At 39.4% G+C, this 26,702-nt stretch overlaps 1 protein-coding gene across 4 annotated transcripts; it reads right to left on the minus strand.

Annotated features, from left to right (window-relative positions):
- Positions 1 to 605: 605 nt before the first annotated feature.
- Positions 606 to 26,108, minus strand: Spata22 (spermatogenesis associated 22). 4 transcript variants are annotated; one of them, XM_045159802.1, is made up of 10 exons: positions 25,985 to 26,108; positions 23,947 to 24,042; positions 23,309 to 23,421; positions 20,604 to 20,684; positions 18,541 to 18,601; positions 18,321 to 18,416; positions 12,243 to 12,585; positions 9,094 to 9,223; positions 7,465 to 7,562; positions 606 to 943 (listed from the first exon to the last, which is right to left on the minus strand). In XM_045159802.1, the coding sequence occupies exons 3-10, from the start codon at positions 23,349 to 23,351 to the stop codon at positions 752 to 754; spliced, it is 1,044 nt and encodes a 347-aa protein (XP_045015737.1). In that variant the 5' UTR covers positions 23,352 to 23,421; positions 23,947 to 24,042; positions 25,985 to 26,108; the 3' UTR covers positions 606 to 751. The 4 variants fall into 4 exon arrangements, with proteins under 4 accessions (XP_045015737.1, XP_004672439.1, XP_045015738.1 ...); XM_004672382.2 differs by having other exon boundaries at positions 20,556 to 20,684; XM_045159803.1 differs by lacking the exon at positions 20,604 to 20,684.
- Between the last annotated feature and the right edge of the window lie 594 nt (positions 26,109 to 26,702).

Below are 26,702 nucleotides of genomic sequence, written 5' to 3' on the forward strand. Positions count from 1 at the left end.
TACCCACATAATGTCAGGTGGCATGGCGGTTCCCTGTAATCCCAGTGCTTGGGAGGCAGAGAAAGGATGTCAGGGGCAAGCTGGCAAGCTGGACTAGCTGAACTGGCATGCCCTGGATTTGAAGTGAGATCCTGCTTCAGTAAAATACAGAGAAAAGTGATTAAGGAAAACATCCAGTGTCAGCCTCAGGCCTCCACATGCTCTCACTCATGTGCACGTACACCTACATGCATATGAGCACACAGATATACATGCACTCTACACATACACACACATGCAAAACACAGAAATGCTGATTTATATCTATTGCAGAAACCATTTTTATCTGAAATGGCTGTTAAATTTCAACAAATCCACCATTTTTTTTATTTCTATTTATTTATTTGAGAGAATCAGAGAGAGGGAGAATGAGCACACCAGGGCCTCCAGCCACTACAAACAAACTCCAGACACATGTGCCACCTTGTACATCTGGTTTACGTGGGTCCTTGGGAATCGAACCCAGGTCCTTTGGTTTTGGAAGCAAGCACCTTACCAACTACGCCATCTCCCCACTCCCAAATCCACCATTTTTGTAAAATCAGTAAAACTACTTTTCAAAATGCCACATTTAAAATTTATTTAATTTTAAAATGTTAATTCAACAAGTAAAATACAGAAAAATATGACAGTGACAGGACCATGGAAATGATAAATTCAACAGTAAAGGAAATGTTTCAGTTTATACTGTTTAAATTCGTTTTATCACTATCTAAATTTCATTCGTTACTTTAGTGTAATACCTCATCTCAGTATCTGCAATTTTAACAAATGCTTGGAAAGTTTTTTGTTCAGAAACAGACGCTGGTCTGACAGAAACACATTTGAAAATGTTCTTCTCTAGGTCATAGTTCCCAACACACCTGTGAACTCGGCCTCTAATCAGTCTTGGAAGTTCACGGTCCTGTTTTACAAAACATAAAAATCAAAAAATTATTACTTCATCTAACTTTCAATTTTTTCGGTGTGCACGTGTGTGCACATGTGTGTGGAGGCCAGACAAGCTTGGGTGGTGTTCCTCAGGTACCAGTTTGTTTGTTTGTTTGTTTGTTTATTTATTTATTTATCCTTTTTGGTTTTTCGAGGTAGGGTCTCATTCTGGCCCAGACTGACCTGGAATTCACTATGCAGTCTCAGGGTGGCCTCGAACTCACAGTGATCCACCTACTTCTGCCTCCCAAGTGCTGGGATTAAATACATGCGCCACCACGCCCATTATTTTTTTGAGACAGGGTTTTACTATGTAGTCCAAGCTATCTTAGAACTTGAGACCCTTCTGCCTCAGCCTCCTAAGTGCTGGGATTAAAGGCGTGCACCACCATGCCCTGCTATTTTTTTTTTTCGTTTTTCTGAGACAAGTGTCTCATTAATCTGGAACTCGGCTACTTAGCAAGACTGGCTGGCCATCCAGCCCCAGTGATCTGCCTGTCTCTGCCATCCCCAGAACTGGGATTACAAGCATGCACCACCATGCCTGGCTTTTTGCATGGGTTCTGGGGATTGAAATCAGGTCCTCATGTTTGCAACACAAGTACTTTACTGACAAAGCTGTTTCCCCAGCCCACAACTTTTAATTAATATGATTAACAAGGCAGGAATGACCCCAAATGCTATAATTCCCTCACATAAGTCAGGCCACATTATCTACAAGACTGTGGCAGCTGGCACATATGCGTGCCCTGTCACAGAGGAAATACCTTAGCTTGGATAGAGCTTCTTACACACTATCAAGATGCTGCATTCTGAAAAACTTAATAATTCCCTATGCTATGGCTTTTTAGTCAGATGGCCAGAATTCTCCTGTCAGTATGACAGGTCACTCACATCAACCCTCCAGCTGATGACTAGAATCTCTGGGTAAATCTCCTGGTAGGCATCAGAGACACATTGAAGCAGTGAGGAATTACAGAGTACTCATCTGGGAAAGTGTAAGAATCCAGAATGGGGCCTGGCTTGGTGGTGCTTTCCCCCTGAGCTATCTGCCAATTACCAAATGGCAGCTGAGAATCTAAGAAAATGAGAAGAGTTACTGACAGACTAAGAGCTGGGAGGGCAACAAATGGAGTGTGAACCCCTCAAAAAAGAAAGTCTGCTGGTTGTAGTAGTGGTGGTACACACCTTAAATCCCAGCACTTGGGATGGAGAGGTTAGGAGGATCACTGTGAATTTACCGACCATTATTGGGACTACAGAGTGAGTTCCAGGTCAGCCTGGCTAGAGTGAGATGCTACCTTGGAAAAAGAGAGAGAGAGAGAGAGAGAGAGATGTTTAAGGGTACTAGGAAATGACTTAAATCTCCACATCATCTCAATTGTGAATATAATTAAAATATTCTGAAGTTTCTTTCACTAAAAATCCCAAGAACTCTAAGGGGGAAAGACTTAGGATTGAAAAAGGACTATAAAGCATGAAGAAATCAGATCATGCGAAAACTTTTATAATATCTATAGCAAAGAACTTGTACCTAAATTAGCCCTTTTAAGCCTTCTAGCAATCATTAAGGAAAATAATTTATTTTTTTTTTAAAAAGAGATCAAAAGCTTTGAAGAGACTATACAAAAGGAGATATCTAAATGGCATTAAGGTGTTCAACTTCATTGGTTACCAGGGAATTTTAGAAAAATGAACTAAGACTAAAATTTGCAGGAAAGTAGAGGAACTTGGAAAAAATAATGCTGAGTGAGGTCACACAGGCTCAAAAATACAAACACCACATGACCTCTCACATGCAGTTCCTAACCTGGTCCAGCATCAGTTCATTGTGAGCCATAATAAATATCTACAATATGGACATGGCATTGGAATGAAGATAGGAAAAATGGGGAAATAATGAGGGAAGGGAGGAAGGTCTACTGGACAACAATTCAATCCTAGAGAGAGAGGGATGAAAGGGAGAGGAAGGGGAGGGAGGAAAAAGAGGGGAAGAGGAGGAGAAAGGCCTAGGAGGTAGAGGAAATGAGGGCAACATGAATCAATCCTATAGAAACCTTCTTCCAGAATACCACTCTACAAGTCATTACCCTCAATGAAGGAGAAAAGGACCCAAACATAAGAGCTCCATAAAAAGTAGAGAAAGCATTAACCTAAAATAATGGGCTCTGCCTGGTAATTCCCAGGGAAAAAACCGGACTTCCCACACACACAGTGAGCTGTTGGTCAGGGAGACATGAGGTCCCCAAAATAATGTAGGCTATTATCTTGGTTACCTGCAAGAGCTAAAAGGTAAATCCCTATTGCTGAAGACACCACAGCCTGCAGCCACAGGACATCAATTTATCATGCTGGAACTGAGAAGGAATCCAGTTCCCTCCTGGTTAGTCCTCATAGTGCTGGAAAATGCTGTGAGAGCAGCTAGATAATAGCAGTTGCCAAAAGAATGATTAAGCAGGAGATCCTGCCAGTTACAAAATCAACCAGCCAAGCTAGAAGTACACAATTGTGCAATAGTGACACACAGCTGATGTAGGTAACAACTGCTCAACTCAATGTGTGTTGGGGGGGGGGGAGAGATTCTTATCTGGGTCTGAGAACCAAGCCAGATTCCCTAGAACAGGGAATCAATAGGCTTCAATGAGAACACCCACTGTTCTCTAAGAACACACATCAATATGTGTTTCTAATTATTAGGCTTATCCCCTTTTATTCAAACTGTTCTCACTTTTGGTTGGAGAATATATTCTATTTTACAGATGAAGGAGAACAAGCATACATCAATACATTAAGAAAGGAAAGCTGACTGTCTTCTGGGAGATGGGTCACCTCTATTTCATCTGTGTGGACCCAGAAGTCATTACAGGGGAAAAAGTGACACAATTACTGTTCTCATAGCTAGCCTGAAAACCAGTTCCAGGGAAATGAGTGTGGCCACTCAAACCTCATAAAAACAGATATGCAGAGTCTACAGAGAAAGCAACACTTAATTAGATCTCTATCCTGCCCACCAAGGCTCAGGGAGCATTGCAGAAGAGGGAGCGGAATGATTATAAGAGCCTCAGGGTGGGTAAGAATAGCCTGAGACACTGTTTCTCCCATTCCTGCAGAGACTGAGGCTATTTGATCCCCACAATACATACCAATAACCCCACTGAAGACCCTCAACAGAATTGGGGTGGGGAAGAAGAGATCCATGTGTGCAATTTTTTTATTTTAAAAAAATCAATAAATTAGGGCTGGAAGGACCCAGGTTCAATTCCCAGGATCCATGTTAGCCAGATACACAAGGTGGATGGAGCATGCATCTGGAATCTGTTTGCAACAGCTGGAGGCCCTGGCATGTCATTTTCTCTGTCTCCGTCTCTCTTCCTCTCACATAAATAAATAAAAATAAACTATTAAATTAAACTTAAAAATAAAATTACCCATCAGAAAAGATAAAAAAGTATTGATGAGGATACAGAAAAGTCACAATGTCCTATATCACTTGTCTAGGTAAACTGATATAACATTTTAGAAAATTATTTGGCAATAACTACTACATTCAAACATAAACATGCCATATGAACCAGCACTTTTTTTTCTGTTTGGTTAGTTGGTTTTGTTTTTGATACAAAGTCTCACCATGTAACATAGGTTATCCTAAACTTGCACACCTCCTGCCTCAGCCTCCCAAGTGCCAGTTTATAGTTATGCATAACAACAGCCTACTGTGGCACAGGACTTTTACTTCTAGGTATATACTACACATAAATGCACACATACGTGCAAAAAAATACATTAAAATGTTCATATAGCATTAATCACAGTAACAAAAAAACTCTAAAACAACCTAAATGTCCATCAACATTAAATGGAAAGCTAAATTATGGTATAGTACTACAACAGGATATATGTAGCATTATAAATGTTTGAACTACAGCTTCTATACACATACACACACACACACACACACACACACACACGCAATATAGCTCCAATATAGTTTAATCCTACAAATGGAGCTGGAGCTGGAGAAATGGCTCAGCAGTTAAGATGCTTGCCTGTAAAACCTAAGAACCTGAATTCAATTCCCCAGTACCCACATAATGCCAGATGTACAAGGTGGCACATGTGTCTCGTTTGTTTGTAGTGACTAGAGACCCTGGTGGTGCACCCATTCTCTCTCTTATTAAACATTTTATTTATTTATTTGTTTATTTATAAGAGAACAAGAGGCAGAGAGAGAAAGATAATGGGCATACCTGGGCCTCTAACCACTAAAAACAAGCTCCAGATGCATGTACCACCTTGTTCATCTGGCTTTACATGGGTACATGAAATCAAACCTGGGTCCTTAGGCTTTGCAGGCAGGCACCTTAACTGCTAAGCCATCTCTCTAGCCCTTTACAACTTTTTTTAAGTGATTCTCAGGTAGCTTAAACAGCTTATTTAGGCTATAAAGCTATTCAATTGTGAAATAAAAGACCAAAACAAATCAAATTCCAATTGCAGAATGGAGGTCAATTTCAGAATTAAAGCCACATTCTTTTATGAAATAATAAGATCTCCAGGGACCTTTGTGATTTCCAGCCTTGTCACCAGGCCTCTTACACCCAAGCTCACTCCTACTTTCACTTCAGTCTTACCCTAACTCCTGTCTCATGGAAACTCTGTGCTTTAGTAATTATGCGCTGCTTTCAGATTTCTGAACAAGTCAAGTTCTCTTAGCTTCATGTCTTAGCATATGTTTCCTCATCCCAAATGCACTTTTCTGGGGTAGGGAGATGGCTCAGCAGATAAAGAACTAGCCCAGCAAGCACGAGGACCCAAGTCTAGTACTTCATATAGATGCTGAACAGATATGGCAACTCACCTGTAACCCTAGCATTTGGAAGGCAGAGACAGGGGATCCCCAGGACAAAGCTGGCTAGCTAACCTAGCCAAGTTGGTTAGTGCTTGGTTCAAATATGAGATCCTCCCTCAGCAAATAAAGTGAAAAGCAATAGAAGACAATACCAAATGTCATCTCTGGCCTCCACATGAATACATGTGCACCCGCCCACATGCATATGGACACATATACACATAAACACAAACCATACCACACATGCAAAGATGCATGTCCTCACCTCTTACCCTCCCAACACACTTTGGGTTAATTGATCCTTATCAGTCCTTAACCTAATATGAGTTACTATCATCTCTGAAAATCTCTGATTTGTCCGTCCTTCCTTCCTAACTACTTCTTTGGCATTCGCTTACACCTGTGTCATATCATTTATCATACCGGGGTGTAATGCTTATGATCTTTTCTCTACCTAAAATTAAAAACTCTTTAAGAAGCCAGGTGTGGTGGTGCATGCCTTTAATCCCAGCACTCAGGAGGCAGAGGTAGGAGGACCGCCATGAGTTCTAGGCCACCCTGAGACCTCATAGTGAATTCCAGGTCAGCCTGAGCTAGAGTGAAACCCTACCTCGAAAAAAAAAAAAAAAAAACTTTTTAAGAGGGGCTGGACAGAAGGCTTAGCAGTTAAGGTACTTGCTGGCAAAGCCTGATGGTCCAGGGTTCTATTCCTCAGTACCCATGTAGAACCAGATGCACAGGGTAGGACATGCATTGGAAGTACATTTGCAGCAGCAGAAGGCCCTGGCACACCCATTCTTTCTCTCTCCCTTCTTCCTTCCCTCCCTCCATCTCTTCCTCCCTCTTCCTCCTTGAAAAAAAGTAAATAAAGGCCAGGCATGATGGCACACAACCTTTAGTGTCAGAACTTCAGGAGGCAGAGGTAGAAGGATCACTGTGAGTTTGAAGCCAGCCTGAGACTACATAGTTAAGTTCCAGGTCAGCCTGAGCTAGAATGAGACCCTACTCAAAAAAATAAATAAATACATACATACAGATAGACAATATTTTTTAAAACTCTTGAGAAAAAAAAAAACATATGCCACTACTATTCCACATTATGTCCCTTAAACTAAGTGTAGTGCCTGGCACACAGGAGACTATACATAACCAAATAAACAAACTCTAATAGAACTAAAACCAAACAAAATGTTTCAAGTACTAGTAAACTGTTAAGAGAAGTTCTATTGCAGTGAAATTATGGCCTGCATTATGTCTTATTACCATAGATTTTGCAAAAGAATACTTTAAAATACTCACAGTATTTTGAATTACAGCCAGTGAAATGCTTGCCTTGCAAGCTTGGATACCTGAATTCAATCCCCAGAACACACACACACACACACACACACACACACACACACACAGAGAGAGAGAGAGAGAGAGAGAGCGCAAGAGCGAGAGCGAGAGCGAGCGCATAGTGACTTGAGCATTTAATCCCAGTGCTGGGCAGGTAGAGACAGGCAGATCAACCAGGCAATCTTGCCTTCCTGCAAATACCAGGCCAATGGGAGACTCTGTCTCAGGAAGAGGTGGGAAGCATGACACTCAACACTATCATCTGGCCTTCATATGACACGTATGTGTGTACACAAGTAAATACTTACAATTTCATAAAATATACAAGACAGAATATTCTTCCCATCTCTCATAAGAAAGGACTTTGAGTAATACGGGCCAGGTGTAACAGCTGAATCAAGAACACCTAAGCAACATTAAAATGGGAGAAAAATAAGTGTTGGTAAAATACAAATAATATTTACCAAAAAAAAGTCAACATTTAAGCTTTCCATACCAATCTCTTATAGTTTTATTCATACAACAATAAAGAAGGTGTTTTAAAGAGAAACAGTATTTCTGAAACAATTTTACAGGAAAGTTTTCTCTCTCCTCTCCAATTTAGGAACAAATTAAATGCCAAGGTCACAAAATTCACAACAGGTAAGCATCTGAAGTTTTATCCTTTGAATGTATAAATTCCCAGTCTACAACATTACAACAATAAAATGCATTATAACAAATAATCAGCAATTTTTTATTTTATTTTAGGTTTTTCAAGGTAGGGCCTCACTCTAGCTCAGGCTGACCTGGAATTCACTATGTAGTCTCTCAGGGTGGCCTCAAACTTGTGGTGATCCTCCTACCTCTGCCTCCCAAGTGCTGGGATTAAAGGCATGTGCCACCGCACTCGGCTAATCAGCAAATTTTAATTAAAAAAAAGAGAGATGGAATTAGAATTCTAATGCCACATCTTCAACTTACTAGTACTCTGTGACATTGTGTTAACTTGATTTATTTTATTATATACATTTAAGATAGACAGTAAAATAGATGGTACTAAGCAAATTAACAGCCAACTTCTGAAGCAGACAGCTTCACATTGCTGGGATGAACTTTCAAAACAGGCACAGTTATGGAGGAAGATACAGATAGAAAGTTCTATAATGGTGGAAGAAGCTAGCCTCTTTTCACAGGTCCATACCTAGAGAGATAATCAGCCACCACCACCAAAAGCAAGCACACTTCAGGAACTCCAGACAAAGCTCCAGCACTCTGAATATCTTTGGCTGGAAATTCCAGATCCACCACCACACATTAGAGCTAGACCCTAGGATCCACCCACAGTGACACCTCCTCCAGCCAGGTGGTTGGAAATCTAAATTATAATCTTTAATAAACTCCAGAATACATTGGGGAACATCCATTCAAACTACCACAATTTCTTTCAAAGCTGTTTTCCCATCTATAAAATATAAATTCCAATTCATGTTTACCTACAGCAATTTTTATCAAATGGTATTATTCATTCATTTAATAACTACATCTCAGTACTTGTAGTAGGTATTTGTTATTTTGAGGTCAGCCTACATTTCTCTTTATAAATCATGATCTTTTTCAAAATTTTGTTTTCCTTCATGAGCCTCTCAGAATTCCTGTTGGAATTTAAAATATTATCCAAATAGTATTGCTAAAGTATTTTTTTTAATTTTTTATTTATTTATTTGAGAGCAACAGACAGAGAGAGAAAGACAGAGGGAGAGAGAGAGAATGGGCGCGCCAGGGCTTCCAGCCTCTGCAAACGAACTCCAGACACGTGCGCCCCCTTGTGCATCTGGCTAACGTGGGGCCTGGGGAACCGAGCCTCGAACCAGGGTCCTTAGGCTTCACAGGCAAGCGCTTAACTGCTAAGCCATCTCTCCAGCCCAACTAAAGTATTTTTGAAATACTATACTTACCCAGTACTTCAAAAAGAAGTACAGCTTTCTGTACATGTTCACGCCAATACTTCATGCTTTCAATAACAGCAGAAATAATTCTTAAAGAATTATCTTTTTCATTAAACTGTGACTGACACAAATAGGTTTCCTTTTGAAAAAATTAAAGTACAGCATTAGAAAAAACGTTTCATTTTATTCATTATATTCTTTCATCATCTATGTAAAATCTAGGTACTTCTAATACATAAATGCATGGAATGTGTAAAAAGAAATATCAAAATTTTAATACAATTACCACAAATTAAAAACTATTGTGTTATGACAACATAGTATGAAAAAACAACATGTATGTGCTTTGAGACAATCAAGAAATAAATTAGGGGGCTGGAGAGATGGCTTAGTGGTTAAGGTGCATGCCTGCAAAGCCTAAGGACCCGGGTTCAATTCTCCAGATCCCACATAAGCCAGATGCACATGATGGTGCATGCATCTGGAGTTCATTTGCAGTGGCTAGAGGCCCTTGCATGCCCTTTCTCTCTCCCTCTCCATTGCTGTCTCTAATAAATAAATATATAATTTAAAAAAGAAATGAATTAGGGCTGGAGAGATGACTTAGTGGTTAAAGCATTTGTCTGCAAAGCCTAAGGACCCAGGTTTGATTCCCCAGTACCACATAGCCAGATGCAAGGTGGAAATGAGTCTGGAGTTTGTTTGCAGTTGCTAGAGGCCCTGGCATGCCTATTCTCATTCATTCTAATTCTCATTCTCATTCTCTCTCTCTCTCTCTCTCTGTCTTTCTCTGTAAATAAATACTTTTTTAAAAAAGAAGAGTATTATTTAAATGGTCATTCCGTCCATTCACTTGGTCACTTGTTTAAAAGTATCATATGCCAGATCCTCTGATGAACAGCCAAGTAAAACAATTCTTTCCCTAATGCTCTCACACATTCATTCATTTACCTTATAAGTATTTATCAGAATCAGAAAAAGCATATATAAAAGTGTAAGAGAAGTAAGAGGACCAAAGGGAGTGAAAGGGGAGATAAATATTAGTAACAGTAGACAAATGCAGTCAAAGTACTTTATATACATATATGAAAATTTCCAAATGAAACCTATTTTGTATAACTAATGTACATTAATGAAAAATCAAAAAGTGTTTTTGATGTACCCATTCTGTAACAAAACTACTAAGGAAATAGTAGTGCACATTACAGACAAGGTATCTGTTGTCACATAATTTATCATTTGAAAGGGTATTCATAAAATAAGTGAAAAACGCATAATATGAGTTGATGTATTCTACATCTTAGAACTGATACAGTCTACATATCAATTAGGAATTTATACATTCTATATATCAATATGAAATTGATTTATTCTACATAGTAATTTGAAATTGATGCATCACTGATAACATCATTAGGAATTGATATATTCTACACACTAAAAATAATAGGTGAGACCATACACTGTTGGCACAGACCATGGAAAGACCTGGTTGGAATCCGGAGGAGAGCCAGTCCCCAGGCAATTAGCCCATCTAGTGCTGGAAGGTGCTACATGAGCTTCTGGTGGAAAGGGGCCAACATCTGTCCAAGCAATTCATAAGCTAAGCCACTCAGAAGCAAACAACCTGATGTAATGCTCACACAAGTGCAACAGTGGCACACAGCTATGGTGGGTAACCAACTGCTCTTGGATTGGCTAACAGATCCTCTCAGTGGAAATTAAACCATATCTGGAACTGGCAAACAAGTCAGAAGCATATCCCGATAATGACTCTGCTTTGCATTATCAAGCTCCCACTGACCTTGGGCTATAAGAGGATCTACACCTTTAAATTCTCTCTGAATTAATAATGGTTATCCCATTTAACTGGTGCTGACTTCACTCTTCGTTGGAGAATCTGCTTCTCTTTTACAGATGGGAGCTGGACCTGAGTTGATAAATGACCCAGTGCACTTCACCCCAACCCAAGATGAAACCACAAAGAAATTGGGGAAATGAGCAACAGTATTGCTTTCTTAGTAAATCTGATATCAGCACAAGGGTGAAGGACACTCAACACCTACCAAACCAGAGATCCAGAGGCTCCTAAGTGCCTATCACTGAAGTAGACTTGAAATGCTCCCAGCATGGCTCAGGGAATTTTGTGGAAGAGGGAGCGGGAAAATTGTGAGAGCCATAAGTTGGGGCATTTTGCACAGACACATTTCCCCTCCCCCTCCCCCCCCACCCATAATGCATGACCCACAATCCCCATGGATTGACCTGCATCCCCAACAAGAATGGCCTTTTCAGAAAAAGGGCAGGGAGGAAGGAAAGGATGGTGCCAACAATGTGTCGTTTACATACTAAATATGTCCGTATCTAATTTTAAAAAATGGGGCTGGAGAGATGGCGTAGCGGTTAAGCGCTTGCCTGTGAAGCCTAAGGACCCCGGTTCGAGGCTCGGTTCCCCAGGTCCCACGTTAGCCAAATGCACAAGGGGGCGCACGCATCTGGAGTTCATTTGCAGAGGCTGGAAGCCCTGGCTCGCCCATTCTCTCTCTCTCCCTCTATCTGTCTTTCTCTCTGTGTCTGTCGCTCTCAAATAAATAAATAAAATTTTTTAAAAAAATTATAAAAAAATGGAGAGAGTGAAAATAGTAATAATAATAATGGGTTAGAAGTTTAAAGAGACAGGTGTTAGTTAATATTTTAAACAAGTAGTTAAATGGAGACAGAATACCAAGTGTAAAGGTTCTGAGATAGAAAGATATTTGGTATTTTTTAAGATCTAAAATATAGTACAAAATACTAATTTCAAGGAAAGCAGGATAATGTCCCTTTTGAGAGTGAACACTGTGAAGAGCTCTTGATGGGACATTTTCAAAATGTTATTGCTGTCCTCCACTGTTTCCCTCCTAACCAAGATTCTAATATGCTTCCCATTGAAGATTACTTCAAATTTACCTTAAGAGCTTATTAAAAACACTGATTTTTCAGACATTTGATCAGAATAAATACATACTATTTAAACACACAAACACTAACAACTGTAAGTAGCTGCTCCATTTCTAGGCTGAAAGGGTAACAAGAAAACAAAATTACCAGGACCACCAAAATAAATAAAATAATTTTCAAAATATAAATAAGCCACTCATTAATATTTAAATGTTTACCTTCACAGCGTTTCCTTCTGAAACACCATCCAACTTTTTTTTCTTACATTGATTTTGCTGAAAATTAGGCTTAAATGCCTGTAATGCACTGTTTTTGTCTAGGCCTTTTTTTGTTGCACCTGGTATTGTTGATAAACTTGCTTGCCTGAGTTCCTCAGTTTCTTTGTGTCCAGAAAAGTGATGTGGTTCAGACATTTTTAATTGCTGGGTTTGTTGAGCTCCCAAATTCACCGGACAAAATGGTATTCCATCATTTGTTGCTAGGTTTGTTGTTTTATATTGAGGTCTAAAATTATTTTTATCCCAAGTTTTCAAGTTGAAATTTTTGTTGTCATCTCTATAGCTGTAACAGTTAAAAATGAATAGATAGATAGATAGATAGATAGATAGATAGATAGCTACAGATACAGATATAAATATATAGATACATATATGTACAGAAACATTTGTTTTTATGTCCTTTTTAATTTAAGAAACAACTGATACAAATTTTATGGCAACTTGTGGTTTATAAAACTACTTTTTAACTATGAGTTAGAAATTTCAATTTCAAACACATCATCATATAACCATCTAGTAGGTTACTATCTCTTTTTCCAGATGAGGAGACAGAGTAGAAATAACATGTCTAAAGCCACATAGCAAGTTCAGAACTAAGAGAATACTTGTCTCCCAACTGAAAATACAATGCTACAATACATGTTCAAACTATCCCATAGCCTTCATATGATAGTGCTTTATTTCCAGGTAGAATGACTTAGAGGACTTTTGCTTGAGTCTTTATACATTTACCTGTAAATTTTCTACAAAGCAAAGTATGGCTTGCCATAAGGTGAATAGCTATTTTATGTTTTGTGCTTTGAGAAGCCCTACTAATCAGTTGTAGCCTTTACTTGCTACAGTAATCTAAGGGGGTTGTACCAGCTGGCCAGAATATGATGTTAATAAATCCAAAATCAAAAGCATATTTCTAATCAGCTAGCTAAGAGTTGCACAGGGAAAAAAACTAGCCCAAATATTCTCAATCGTGAAGAATTTTCTTAGGATATTGCAAGTTAGAGTGCCTGGCTAGCTCATTTGGCACAGCATGGGATGGTTAGAAGTATTGCAAGCATTACAAGAAGGCAATCAATTCTCAACCCAACTTTAAGGAAATAATCCAACCAAAAGGGGTATAATGAATAGCAATAAGCCTAAGCTTTTATGGGCCCTGAGAAGTATTGCTAAATGAGTTGAGTATAAACTATATTAAGAAACCAGTATTACAAAATTAGGTAAGTTATAAATGTCACAAACATTAAAAAATGATTAGACTTATTATTCATTAAGTATATGATATACCTTGTTATGCATCTATTTCGTAAAAATTGAAAACATTCCCTTCTACAGGGAGAAGGGAGCCTCTTAAGACTAATCAATTAATAAAGCTAATTAAACATACAAGAAGCAGGAAGATCAGAAAGTTAGAAAATGCACAAGGTCCTGGCCCTAGGAAACAAAAGCAGTGAACAAACAGTTCCTAGAGAGTGAAGGTTCTTCTAGTGTCACTTCCTGCAAGTTGGGCAGGGAGCTCAAGAGATGGGCTTCATCACCCATGCTGAGATGGGCTTTTCAGTGATGCAGCTGCCTTTGTGTCCGCCATGTTCCTGTAACTAACCTCTCACCTATGTTCCTGTAAATACCTCCAATAAACTCTGGTTCATCAGGCTAGACTTGGGTGGAACCGTGTCTTTGGTTTGTCATGGGTGCCCTATCTAGCATGAAGAGATTTTTTTTCACATCTCCTAAGAAAAAGTCACACACTGTGTCTCTTTAAAGAATTTTTCCTATATTGATCACTTCTTCATATGGCAACAATTTTGTAATATTGTCAATAGTGATAACAAATAGAATGATTTCCTCTCACAGGTACTGAAATTCTTATTATCATTTATAATGTAGAAAGTTTCTTTCAGCTTCATTATTACTAATTGGCAATAATACAACTGAAATTTCCTCTAACAATTTGGGTCAGAGAGAGTTTCTAGCTTGTAGACTAAGCCCTGGGGCTACCACAGTCCTTTCACCACTCACGTGCACCAACACACAGAGATTAGGCCTCAGAAGCCAATTCAATTCAGCTGTCTCAGTACCCCACCCAGATCAAGACACACAGCTGCAATGGGTTCTAGATAGGGAAGGAAGTAATATGACCCTTCTCTTTGGGAAAAAGTTAGGTCTAAGTGTATAACAAAGACCTCAAGAGCAGGTTATTGCTGGAACCATATGGATGTGCTGGCTACTCTACAACCAGGTCTGTGGCACCAGGACTATCATAAGGCTATAGTGAGTGTATACAGGATCAGACAAGAGACAAAGCTTCTACTCTGTTGCTGCTGTCTTCTCTGATCTATGGATGAGGACATGACTTTGAAGAAGACAAGGTAAATAAGGCCTTGATGCTTAAGCATTAGTCTGTTAATGAAAACTTCTAAATTTCAATTATCTTAGACTATACTCAACCTCTTCCAGTTAAAAGCAGCAAGAAAACAAATAACAACTCCTAAATTATCATAAAATACCATGATAATTCAAGCAAAATTCATAGGTATGTATCATTTTAAGGAGCATCTTTCTAAAATTTAGGCTTTAACTTTCATGGTACTAATATTCTCATATTCTTTAACAGAATAAATGGAAAATATCTCAAAATGGTAAAGATTCTATAAAGTATTCTACATAATTATGAGAGAAGTGAAATTGTGATGTTTGAATCAGATGTCCCCCATAAACTCCTATGTTCTGAATACTTGGTCTTCAGATGGTGGCAATTTGAAAAGTTGGAGCCTTGCTAGAGGAGGTATATTATTGGGGGGCAGGTTTTGGGATTTTAAAGCCAGCTCCCCCTTGCCAAAGCTTGACTTACTGCTACTGTTTTCTACCTGCTGTGCCAAAAGAAATGTCAAGGCTCTACACATGCCAGGCTTTTCCCTGCCATCATGAAGCTTTCTGTCAACTGTAAACCAAAATAAAAACTTTCCTCTCATCATGTGTTTTATCCTAGCAACAAGAAAGTAACTACAACAGACTAGAAATGTCTTAAATGTTTTTTTTAAAAAATGGCCTTCTAAGTAGGTTAGACCATGAGTTGCTTGGACAAATATTGGTCATTTCCCCCAGTCACCCATGTAGCACCTTCTGGCACTAGACACACTGACTGTCTGGGGACTGACTCTCTCCTGGCCTCCAGCCATGCCATTCCATTTTACGCGTCAGCTGCATATGGAGTCTTCAGCAATAGGGTCTTACCACTGATCTTTGGTGGGTCTTCAAGTACTCTGACAGAAATCTGTCATTCTTTTAGGAAACCTTGTAGGTTTTTCTGATCAAAAGCTCATTGTGGATGATAGCCCCATGCTGGTACTGGGAGTTACAGGTCAGTGCCCACTATGAAAATGAGGAAAAAGATAACTAATATACAAGAGTTAGGGAGGGGAGGGGAGGAAGAGGGAAGGAGAGAAGAAGTACAAGATTTAGGTTAGACCTGATCCTACCCTCTCCAGTGTCTTGTGGTTTAGGTGTTTCCTGTAAGGGCCTGGTGAAGGTTCAGCCATTTGGTCTGCCTTTTACGAAGTAGAATTTTATGGTACCATTGCCATTTGGGTCTAGATTAGTGTTTCCCACCCCTTCAATGCCCTCCCCTCCCTCACCCTCTATCCTAGTGTCTAGTCCATGAGATGCTTGCTGGGTATGTCAGGTATCTTGGGTAGATTAAGGTTAGGTGCTATAGATGAGTGAGACTATGTGGCGATTTTTTTTCTGTGATTGGGTAAGTTCACTGAGAATGATCTATTCTAGGCTCAACCATTCTTCCTCAAATTTCTTTGTGTCAGTTTTTCTTACGCTGTATAGAATTCCATTGTGTAGATATACCACATCTTAGTTATCCATTCTTCTATTGATGGACATCTGGGTTGATTCCAGCTCTTAGCTATTATGAATTGTGCTGGTACAAACATGGTTGAGCAAATCTCTCTGGCCTGTGGTTTGAAGGTTTTAGGGTAGATGCCCAGTAAGGGAATAACTGGGTCTGTTGGTATCTGTATAGTCAGCTTTTTCATGAGTCTCCATATTGCTTTCCAAAGTGGTTGTTGTACCATCCTACATCCCCACCAACAGCGGATGAGTGTTCCTGCTTCTCCACATCCTTGCCAGCATTTATTTTCGTTTGATTTTTTTGATGTTTGCTGTACTTATTGGGGTAAGGTACTTAGCAACAAATAACCTGTTGTGATGCCCACACAAGTGCAATAATGACACTCAACATGGTGGGGAACCAACTGCTCTTGATTTGGCTAACTGATCCCCTCAGTGATGCGGGACCCATAGCTGGAGCTGGGAAACAAGTCAGAACCATATCCAAACATAAGCCCACTCTCCAATATCAAGCTAACATCAATCATGGGGTACAAGAGGGCCTACAACTATTAAACTCTCTATTTAAAAAGTAAGGGTTATCTCATTTATCCTGGTGCTAACTTACTCTCCGTTGGAGATTCTGGTTCTCTTTTTCAGATAGATGCAGATCCTAAGGATAGAGCCACCCCATCATACCTCAAAAAGGCCCCGACTAAAACTAAGGAAAACTGGCAAAACAAGCAAAGGTGCTGTTTTTCTGATAAACCTGATACCAGCATAAGGGGGAAGGAGACCAACGCAGAGAAAAATCAACTCCTATCAAATCAGAAAGCCAGAGCCTCAGAGGCCCCCAACACATCACTGAAACAGACCAAAAATGAACCCAACATAGCTCAGGGAAATTTTGCGGAAGAGGTGGCGGAAAGTATGTCAGAGCCACATGTTGGGTCATAATATACAGAGACATTTATCATACCAATAACTGTGGGCTAACTCCACAATGCACTAACCATATATATCAACAAGGAGGGGCCATTGGAGAGGGGGTAGGTCACGGATGAGCCTAATAATGGTACCAAACTGCCTGTATTTGCTGAATAGAAAACTAATTTTAAAAAATTAAATTAAAAAAATTGCCTTCTCCAGAAAAGCCTAAATCACCTTAAAAAAAAAAAAAAAGGAGCAGCAGCAGCTACTGGAATAGGACAACACACTGACACAAAAGACATTTTATGGCTGGAGATATGGCTTAGCAGTTAAAGGGCTTGCCTGAAGCCTAAGAACTCTTGTTTGAATTTCTACGTTCCACATTGCCAGATGCAGTGACACAAGCACGCAATGCCACACATGCACACAAGAGGGTGCATGGAGTTTGTTCACAGTGAGTGAAATCCCAGGCGTGACCATTCGCTCCCTCTCTCTTTCTCCCTCTCCCCCAAATAATAAATGAAAAAAACTTTTTTTTTTTTTTTTTTTTTTTGGTTTCACTCTAGCTCAGGCTGACCTGGAATTCACTATGTAGTCTCAGGGTGTCCTCGAACTCACAGCAATCCTCCTACCTTTGCCTCCCCAATGCTGGGATTAAAGGCGTACACCACCATGGCCAGCGAAAAAACATTTTAATAATAAAAGAATGATACTAAAATTCTCTTACCACTTATCAAGTGACTATGAGAGACATAGAAACTGTGAGTATTCAAGCTAAAGCTGTCCATCAACTCACCAAGGAGCTTTATGATCTCAATAGGTTAACATTATGGTAAAGAGTTCTTCAATTTAAACAAAAATATGCTAAACAGCAACATGAGATTATAAGAAAACATGAAACTCCTTGCTAAAGTAACTATATGAACAAAAACAAAATAGTCAACTTCCCATACCAACAACTTCTGTATCCTCAGATCAAAAACAACCACAATTTAAAAGTATTTGGAAAAAATTTATATGTACTGAACATATACAGAATTATTTCACTGTTGTTATTCCTTATAGTATAACAACTATTTATATACCATTTACATTGTGCTGAGTAGTATATGTATTTTACAGATAACTTAAAGTATAAAGGAAAATGTACATAATTTATGGAAGTTAGTCATTAATGTATAATGTCCTACATGCAATTTTAAGGAAAGAGGCATGACAGAGGAGATAGAAAAGAGAAAATTTAAGTTGACTCACCTCCAACTACTTTGAAGTCTCCCAGTATTTGACCAAATAGATTTAGACATAGAATCTTGATTTCTTGGAGGACAAGAAGCTAAAGATGGTATTTGCCTTGCAAGGAAATACGGTTTGTTAAATATAGCTTGTTTTCAAATTGAGAAAAGAAAATTTTACATAAAAGAATAACATCAGTCAGTAATACACACACATTTATTTCTCACAGATTGCCACATACCCTGTATTTGCTGTTTTCTTTAAAGGAGCCACCTCTGGATTCAAAGCTTCCCATGCCCAGTCTCAAGAATATAAGAACACAGACAAAAGATATACAGAATTTTTCAGAATAATTTATAATTTCAAAGGCTTCAAAATATGAAAATATACACATGGTCTTCAATAACACTTTGTGGCAGAATCTTTCACAACCTGCCTAATTCATTTTTATAGATGTCTTTCTTCCCGACTGAATTTAAGGAAAGATAATAGTTATAATCTGTATCTTTTCCACAATCCTAATATAGTATCTTATACTTTGTGACATAAATTCAGCCAAATGCAGTGTTTCTAAGCTTTTTTCCTCTCCCGTTGAAATAAATACATGACAACTGGTACTGTATTCTACTCTGTTAGTCTCTTTTCTGTTTACAGATTGATTGTATCCCAGCTCAACAACGGGTCAAGGGAAAAAAATTAAAAACACTAATGAAATCCTTTCTCTTCCCTAGATTAAGAATCTTATTATTATATCCCCAATAAATAGTAATCCTAGCCGGGCGTGGGGGCACACGCCTTTAATCCCAGCACTCGGGAGGCAGAGGTAGGAGGATTGCCATGAGTTCGAGGCCACCCTGAGACTCCATAGTGAATTCCAGGTCAGCCTGGGCTAGAGTGAGACCCTACCTCGAAAAATCAAAAAAAAAAAAAAAAATAGTAATCCTGACCAGAGCTAGACCTATCCAGTAATTCAGAAGATGCATATTTCCTTACAGAGCAGCTCAAACTTATTCTTCAAGGTTCTTATGCTACTTACAAACACATTTTAAATAGTGGGGAATGACCAGATAAACGCTAACTTGTACATATCCATGTGAATGTCTTAAGTATTATCCATAAAAAATGGAAATAATATTAACTTTATGATGCAGAAGGATAGCAACTATAGGACTTCACTGAGGTCTAAAGAAGCATAATGAATGAAATTAACACTTCAAATACTGCTATTTATATATAAATATTTTAAATTTCTAGTCATATAGGACTCTATTAATAATTTTAAAGTAATTTTAAGTGTGCATTACCAGCATGTGCCAAATCTGGTTCAGATGGTTTGCTTGCCCTGTCTTCTTCCAAAAGGAAGTAAAAAGTCAGCAAAGCTCTCCCAGCACTCACCACTGCAGTTAACTGATTCAGAAGTCAGAGGCCTAACCATAAAGCTAGGACAGGATTTGAAAAGTCTCAACCACCTCCTAGGGACCCATCTCTTAATATGATCACATTAGTGATTACATTTCAACATATGAATTTTCAGGACATAGCTGAGAGTAGAATGGGCAAAGAAAAGCAAAAATGCCAATAGAAAACGGGCTAAGGGGCTGGGGAAATGGCTTAGCAGTTAAGGCATTTGCCTGTGAAGCCTAAGGATCGTGGTTCTATTTCCCAGGACCGATGCACATGCATTTGGAGTTTGTTTGCAGTGGCTAGAGGCCCTGGTGTGCCCATTCTTTCTTTCTCTCTATCTACCTCTTTCTCTTTCTCTTTTTCTTTCTCTCTCTCTCCCTCTCTTCCCCCCCTTTCTCCCCCAAGTAAGATAATTAAAGAAAAAAGGGCAAGACCAAGAACCAGAAATTCCTAGCTTCTGCCCTTTCCACAGCCTATCTTTCCCATTTTTCCTGTACTCCATACACACGTCCTCCGTTCTGTAGGAAACTCAAGTTCTTCCTTTTTTTTTTTTTTTTTTACTACCATGGTATCTTTATTTCAGAAAGAAAAAAATCTTTGCAATATAAGTTACTACTTTATTAGAACAAAGGGTCCAGACCTAAGATACTCTATTTAAACACTAAGCCACCCTTGTAGATAAGGAAACTCAAACTCCTGTACTGGAATGTTCAGAAAGAGACAAGTAAAAATCTCTGTATTTGGATAGTGAAAATAAGTGGAGGAATGACTTATTACAATAAGAAAGAAATTGTAACTTTCTACAACTGTAGTCTCATTTCTTGAAAATTTTCACCTTACTCATTTTCTTACCTGTTGGTAGAGGGGGAAAATCATAACTGTCAGAAACAGTATTGATACCTGGGTCATTTTTAACTGGATTAGAAGTTAACGGCTGTCTGCTCCTCTTTTTCTGATTGAATAGTGGCACAGGCAAACAGCCTACATTGCATATAGCAAAAAATTAGCAGAAAACAGGTAAATAATTAGACATATATACTAATGCACATTTTGAAGGTCAATTTCTATATATTAATGTATCTATAGATATAATTATATGTCCTTAAACTGGTTTTAATCATCTTTTTTAAATTTTCTGGTGTGTGTTTGTCTGTCTGTCTGTCTGTCTGTTTGTTTGTTTGTTTGTTTGTTTTGAGGCAGGATCTTGCTCTAGCCTCCACTGACCTGGAACTCACCCTGTAGTTCAGGATGGCCTGGAACCTATGGCAATCCTCCTGCCTCAGCCTCCTGAGTGCTGGGAATAAACATGTGAGCCATCAAATCTGGTTATCATTTTTTTAATCATATATAGTCCCATTTATCACTCTTTTAAAGGTCCTTTCTCATTCTATATTAATGTGACCTTCATTCTTCTTGTTTGCTCTCATCCACAAACCCACCTCTGTTTTCCTTATTTCCCTCCTGTATTGTCTATTCCCATATCAACTACAGGGAGCCTCTGTGCTAGAATAAAGGCAAGGAAGAACCAAACTTTAAATGATGCTTCCCAGAAACCTATACTTGGGACTATAGCAGCCAACTTTGAAGATCATGGTTATCAAACTTTAGTCTAAGACTTCATCTGGAATTCTGCTTTAACATGCACATTCCAAGATAATAAGCTCACTGTTACAAACTTTATTTCAATAGGTTTGGTCTAGAAAGCAAAAATCTCATTTTAACAAACACCTCAGTTGTCTATAATATCTTTCTATGAATCATTAGGACTGACTTAGAGAATGATACTATCCAATCCAAATAAAAATAAACTTTAAAGTTGACAAGAAGACTTAGGGGTAAATGTGACACAAAAACCTCCCCATTCCTTCAAAGCAAGTCACTGAAAGAACCTAGTAGTACTCAGACTTACTAAATCTTAGTTTAGCTCTCTTGCCACTTTACCCGTCATTGCTGTACTGCAGGAGAATACTGCCTCTAAAAACTCTCTGATGAAGGGTAGGAGAATGACTTGGCTTTTGGGTCAGGCTTCCTAGGTTTTAACAATGACTTCAAAGTAAATCTGAAATATAACTTCAAAGTATAAATGTGAGAAATTCCCTTGAACTCTTTGTGCCAATATCACATAAAGAGAGGCATAACATAATGAGTAAGAGCATGGACTCTACAACCAGATTTCTGGGTTCAATCCTGTTTCTATCTCTTTTAATTTTTTTTTTTAATTTGGGCTGAAGAGATTGCTTAACAGTTAAGACTCTTGCCTGAGAAGCCTAGGGTCCCAGGTTCAATTCCCCAGTACCCACATAAGCCAGATGCACATAGTGGTGCATGAGTCCGGAATTTGTTTGCAGTGGCTAGAGGCCATGGCATACCAATTCTCATTCTCTCTCTCTCTCTCTCTCTCTCTCTCTCCCTCTTTCTTTCTCAAGTAAATAAAAATAAGTAAGATTTTTTAAATGTTTTTATTTATTTTCAAAGAGAGACAGAGACAGAAGAGAGAGAGACAGAATGGGCACACCAGGGCTCCAGAATCATGCACCACTTTGTGCATTTGGCTTTAGGTGGGCACTAGGAATGAAACCTAGGCTCTCAGGCTTCATAAGCAAGCACCTTAACAGCTAAGCCATCTTTTCTTCCACCTCTGTTCTCAAGTGCTGGGATTAAAGGTGTGTACCACCTCAACCAGGTCTGTTCCTATCTTTTAACAGATTACTTGGAGGGTTGGTGTAAAGATTAAATAAACACTTATGATTAAGTGTGTAGAATATGGTATATCTACCAAAAATGATAATTATGATCATTGTGCCTCTGACATCATTTTTGAACTCTGACCTTACACTTCTTTAACAAGTTGGGAAAACATAAATTATATAAAATATTATGAGATAAAAATTCTAAAAATATTTTGAATAAGCCAATCTTTAAAAGACATAAAATAGATGTAATTCTTTGTTTTCAGTTTAAAAGCATAAACAAGTCAATCACACAAGTTTTATAGAAAGAGTACTAGGATAAATCTATATAATACCACTCAATATTTTGCCTTACAAAGTTATTTTATGGCTTTGAACCTAAAAATAAAAGCAGCTAAATATTTAATTTGGGTTTTTTTTTGTTTTTTTTGTTTGTTTGTTTGTTTTTTGTTTGGGGGTTTTTTGTTGTTGTTTTGTTTTTGTTTTTTGGCTTTTCAAGATAGGGTCTTGCTCCAGCCTATGCTGACCTGGAATTCACTATGCAGTCTCAGGCTTACCTCAGCCTCCTGAATGCTGGGACTAAAGGTATGTGCCACCATGCCCAGCATATTTAATCTTTTTAAATTATTTATTTATTTTATTTGACAGAGAGAGAGAGAATGGGCACACCAGGGCCTTTAACCACTGCAAACAAACTTCAGAAACATGTGCCACCTGTGCATGGCTTACGTGGATCCTGGGAAATTGAACCTTAGTCCTTTGGCTTTGCAGACAAGTGCCTTAACTGCTAAGCCATCCCTCCAGCCCATATTTAATCTTTTTAAAAGTCTCTTTCAAAATGCTCCATCTACAAGATACATATGTGTTTAAGATGGTATATGCAAAATATAGAAAGGCTTAAAAGTTGTTCAATACCTGCTGTGCTCCGAGCTGAATTTTCATTTAGGTTTCTATTCATTTTCTTCAATATCAAGTCTATAATTTTTTTTCTTTGGCACTCCAAATTCACAAAATGAAGTTGACTAAACCTTCAAAGAAATAAACTTGCAACTCATCTTTATCAACAACAAGATAACTTCTCATTGCACTAATTATAGAAATTATGGTTTTAAATCACTTTCAGGCTGGGGTGATAGCTTGGTGAGTAAAGTGAGTTGCTGTGCAAGCCTAAGGAACAGAGCTCTAACCCCCAGCACCCACATAAATGCCACAAGGGTGTGGTGGGCAACCTATAAATCCCATGCTCAGGAGGTAGAGATGGAAGTTCCCTGGAGCAAGTTATCTAGCTACACTAACCAAATTAGCAAGCCTTAGATTCAGATGAGGGACCCTGCACCCATAAATAAGGTGGAGAGGAACTGGGAAGGTGTCTGCTCTCTGGCCTCCACACTCAGATGCACACACATGCACCTACATACACATGCATGCATACACACCACACACATATACATGCCAAAAATTAATTTCAAATCTAATAATGTAAACACTATAGGGAGTTCTCTACTTTTTAAGAATTCGTAGCATATTTTTCCAGATCCACTCAAAATACTTACCAAAACAAATATAATTTTGTTTTCTAAATATAGGCAATTTTTTTTCAGCAAAGAGAATTTATTTCAGAATTCAGGATCCATCATCAAATTGGCAGACTGGTAGGAAGGAATATAAGACATGTGAGAATATTTTCCATGCTACACTTTAAGGCCCTATGCAGATTCTTCTCTTTGCCCTTTCTGGTTTTTTTTTTAAATATTTTAAATGTATTATTTATTTATTTCAGAGAGAGAGATAGAAAGAGGCAGATAGAAAGAGAGAATGGGCACGCCAAGCCCTCCAGCCACTGCAAACTCCAGACACATGCACTCCTTTCTGCATCTGGCTTATGCAGGTCCTGGGGAATCGAACTGTAGTCCTTAGGCTTCAGGCAAACGCCTTAACCGCTAAGCCATTTCCCCAGCTGTGGTGGTTTGAATAGAATAGGTGGCCCCCAATATATTCAGTTATTTGTTTGTAGTATGCATTCTGCAGCCATCTGACTGGAGGCAATGTCACTGAGTGGATCTTAAGGTGTGGTGGTAGGTTTCAGATTTCAATATAAAGATGTGCAAAGTGTGCCTAGCTGGAGTTCCTGAAGTGTGCTGTGGCTTTCGACTTTTAGGCTTGTACTTTTCTGTGTCTGCTTGGGACTGTGAAGGCAGGCCAGCTTCTTCTGCCATTATGGAACTTCTCCTGGATCTGGAAGCTTCAATAAATATTCCTTCCTCCATAACTGTGCCTGGTCTGGAAGGTCATCTCAGTGAACCTGAATCTGTCTGATACACCAGCCCTCTCTGCCCATCCTGTTGAGATAAGCCAGACTAAATCTTCACTTCATATCTGGAATAACAATGTTTCCACTTAGTTTTCACAACTTCAAAATGTGAAACAAGATGTTTTGTCTTCTGGACAGATTTTCTGTTGTAATCTTACTGCTTTCAGCCTGCTAGTATATTTTTATTCTGATAGCACTTGCTCATTGCATGAAAAAGTCAGTACAAACCCAAATAAGATTATTTCTGCTCCACCCTCACTACCCAAAGAGACAAACACAAATGCAAACACAGTTAACAATGAAAGGCGCACTGAGGTAAATATTAATTTCCAAATATCATTGGCAAAAGTAAAACTTGGGAAACAAGAAGTTCAGGACTGCTTCAATTTTGTTTCTATGTCTTGGACTTCCAGCAAAGGTGTCAAGAGACTTATAGAATATTTCTGTGCCATTCTAGGAACTGCAACAGAAGTTATACAATTATTTTTTTCTCAACAAGAAATACCAACTCACATCCTAAACTTAAGGAGACTTATGTAAGATATTATACAAGTGGAATAAATAAGTAGTAGGTGATAGATGACAGTTTTTTAAAAGATACGCTCTTATGCAGGCCAGCCAGGCTGGTCTCAAAGTAGAGATAACCTAGAACTCCTGATCTTCCTGTCTCCACAAGCAGAGATAACCTAGAACTCCTGATCTTCCTGTCTCCACTTCCCAAGAACTGAGATTGCAGGCATGGACCACACCACGTGAGACTCAACAAAATACATTTCTAAGTGCCAAATGTCCCCTTGGACCACAACCGTGAAGGCAGAGACCCCTCAGTTTCCTTGACTCCAGCTGTCAACGAGCCTTGCTCCAATGGGAAGGGGAGGGGAGGGGAGGTCGAATGGAGGAGAGGAGAGGGGAGAGGAGGGGAGGGGGAAGGGAAGGGAAGGAAGGAGAATAGCAGGGGAGTAGAGATGAGGGGAGGGAAAGGGAGAGGAGGGAGACTAGGAGGGGAGTGGAGATGAGGGGAGGGAAGGAAGATGGGAGAGGAGGGAAGACGAGAGGATACTCCCCCCGCCCCAGCCCCCACCCCCATCCCGCGCATGCCACCTGGCCGCCTGCCGAGGGCGTCACCCGAGCCTCAGCCGGAAGGGCCCACTTTAGCGGCTCCTTGAAGGAAGGAGAAAATGTCCTGGCAGAGTCTCTGTGTGCTCCCTTCCACAACCCCGACTGGGCGCAGTCTGTCTTTCCCGCTCCAACTCCCTGACAACTGAAACCCTGAGGCTCACCTCGCCTCCACCAGGCGCCACAGACTGCGCTCAGTCAGCCACCATCGAAGGTCACGCCTCAGAGAAGCCACCGGAAGCCTGGCTGTGCGCAGGCGCAGGGACCCGAATCAGCGCAGGCGCGTTCTGTCCCCTCCCCCATAATAAGGGCCTCAATCTGGGAACAATCGGAAGGGTTTGAGAATCTCAAATAGAAAGGGCGCTGTTCAAGCACCTCCCTTTACGTTTTCACATTGTCGTTCTTATTTCCCATTCCCCACGGTCATGTCTTAGATTCCATTTAGTCCTCAGGAGTCTGGTGGGCAAACTTAACTCTGACATGACAACAAGATCTCATTAAGGCTGGGCCAGTGTTGCAAAAGAGCATATGAACCACAGAGAGATTCCACAGAGGAAGCAAAGTGACTGAGGACCTGAGGTCTGAGCACCAAGCTTCCTGCTGGGAAAAACTGAAGATTCTTATGCCTTGTGGTATTGAGCCACACTTTCTTACTCAATAAAAATCAATAACAATATTTACTAAGCCTCCTTTAAAACAAAGGGCTGGAGAGATGGCTTAGTGGTTAAGGCATTTACCTGTGAAGCCCAAGGACCCAAGTTCAATTCTCCAGTACCTGTGTAAGTAACCCAAGGTGGTACATGCACATGCATCTGGAGTTTGTTTGCAATGGATAGAAGCTCTGGTGCACACATTCATATTCCCCCCCCCCAAATAAAATTG

Source organism: Jaculus jaculus, chromosome 9 (assembly GCF_020740685.1).
Source record: "Jaculus jaculus isolate mJacJac1 chromosome 9, mJacJac1.mat.Y.cur, whole genome shotgun sequence".
Classification (NCBI taxonomy): domain Eukaryota; kingdom Metazoa; phylum Chordata; class Mammalia; order Rodentia; family Dipodidae; genus Jaculus; species Jaculus jaculus.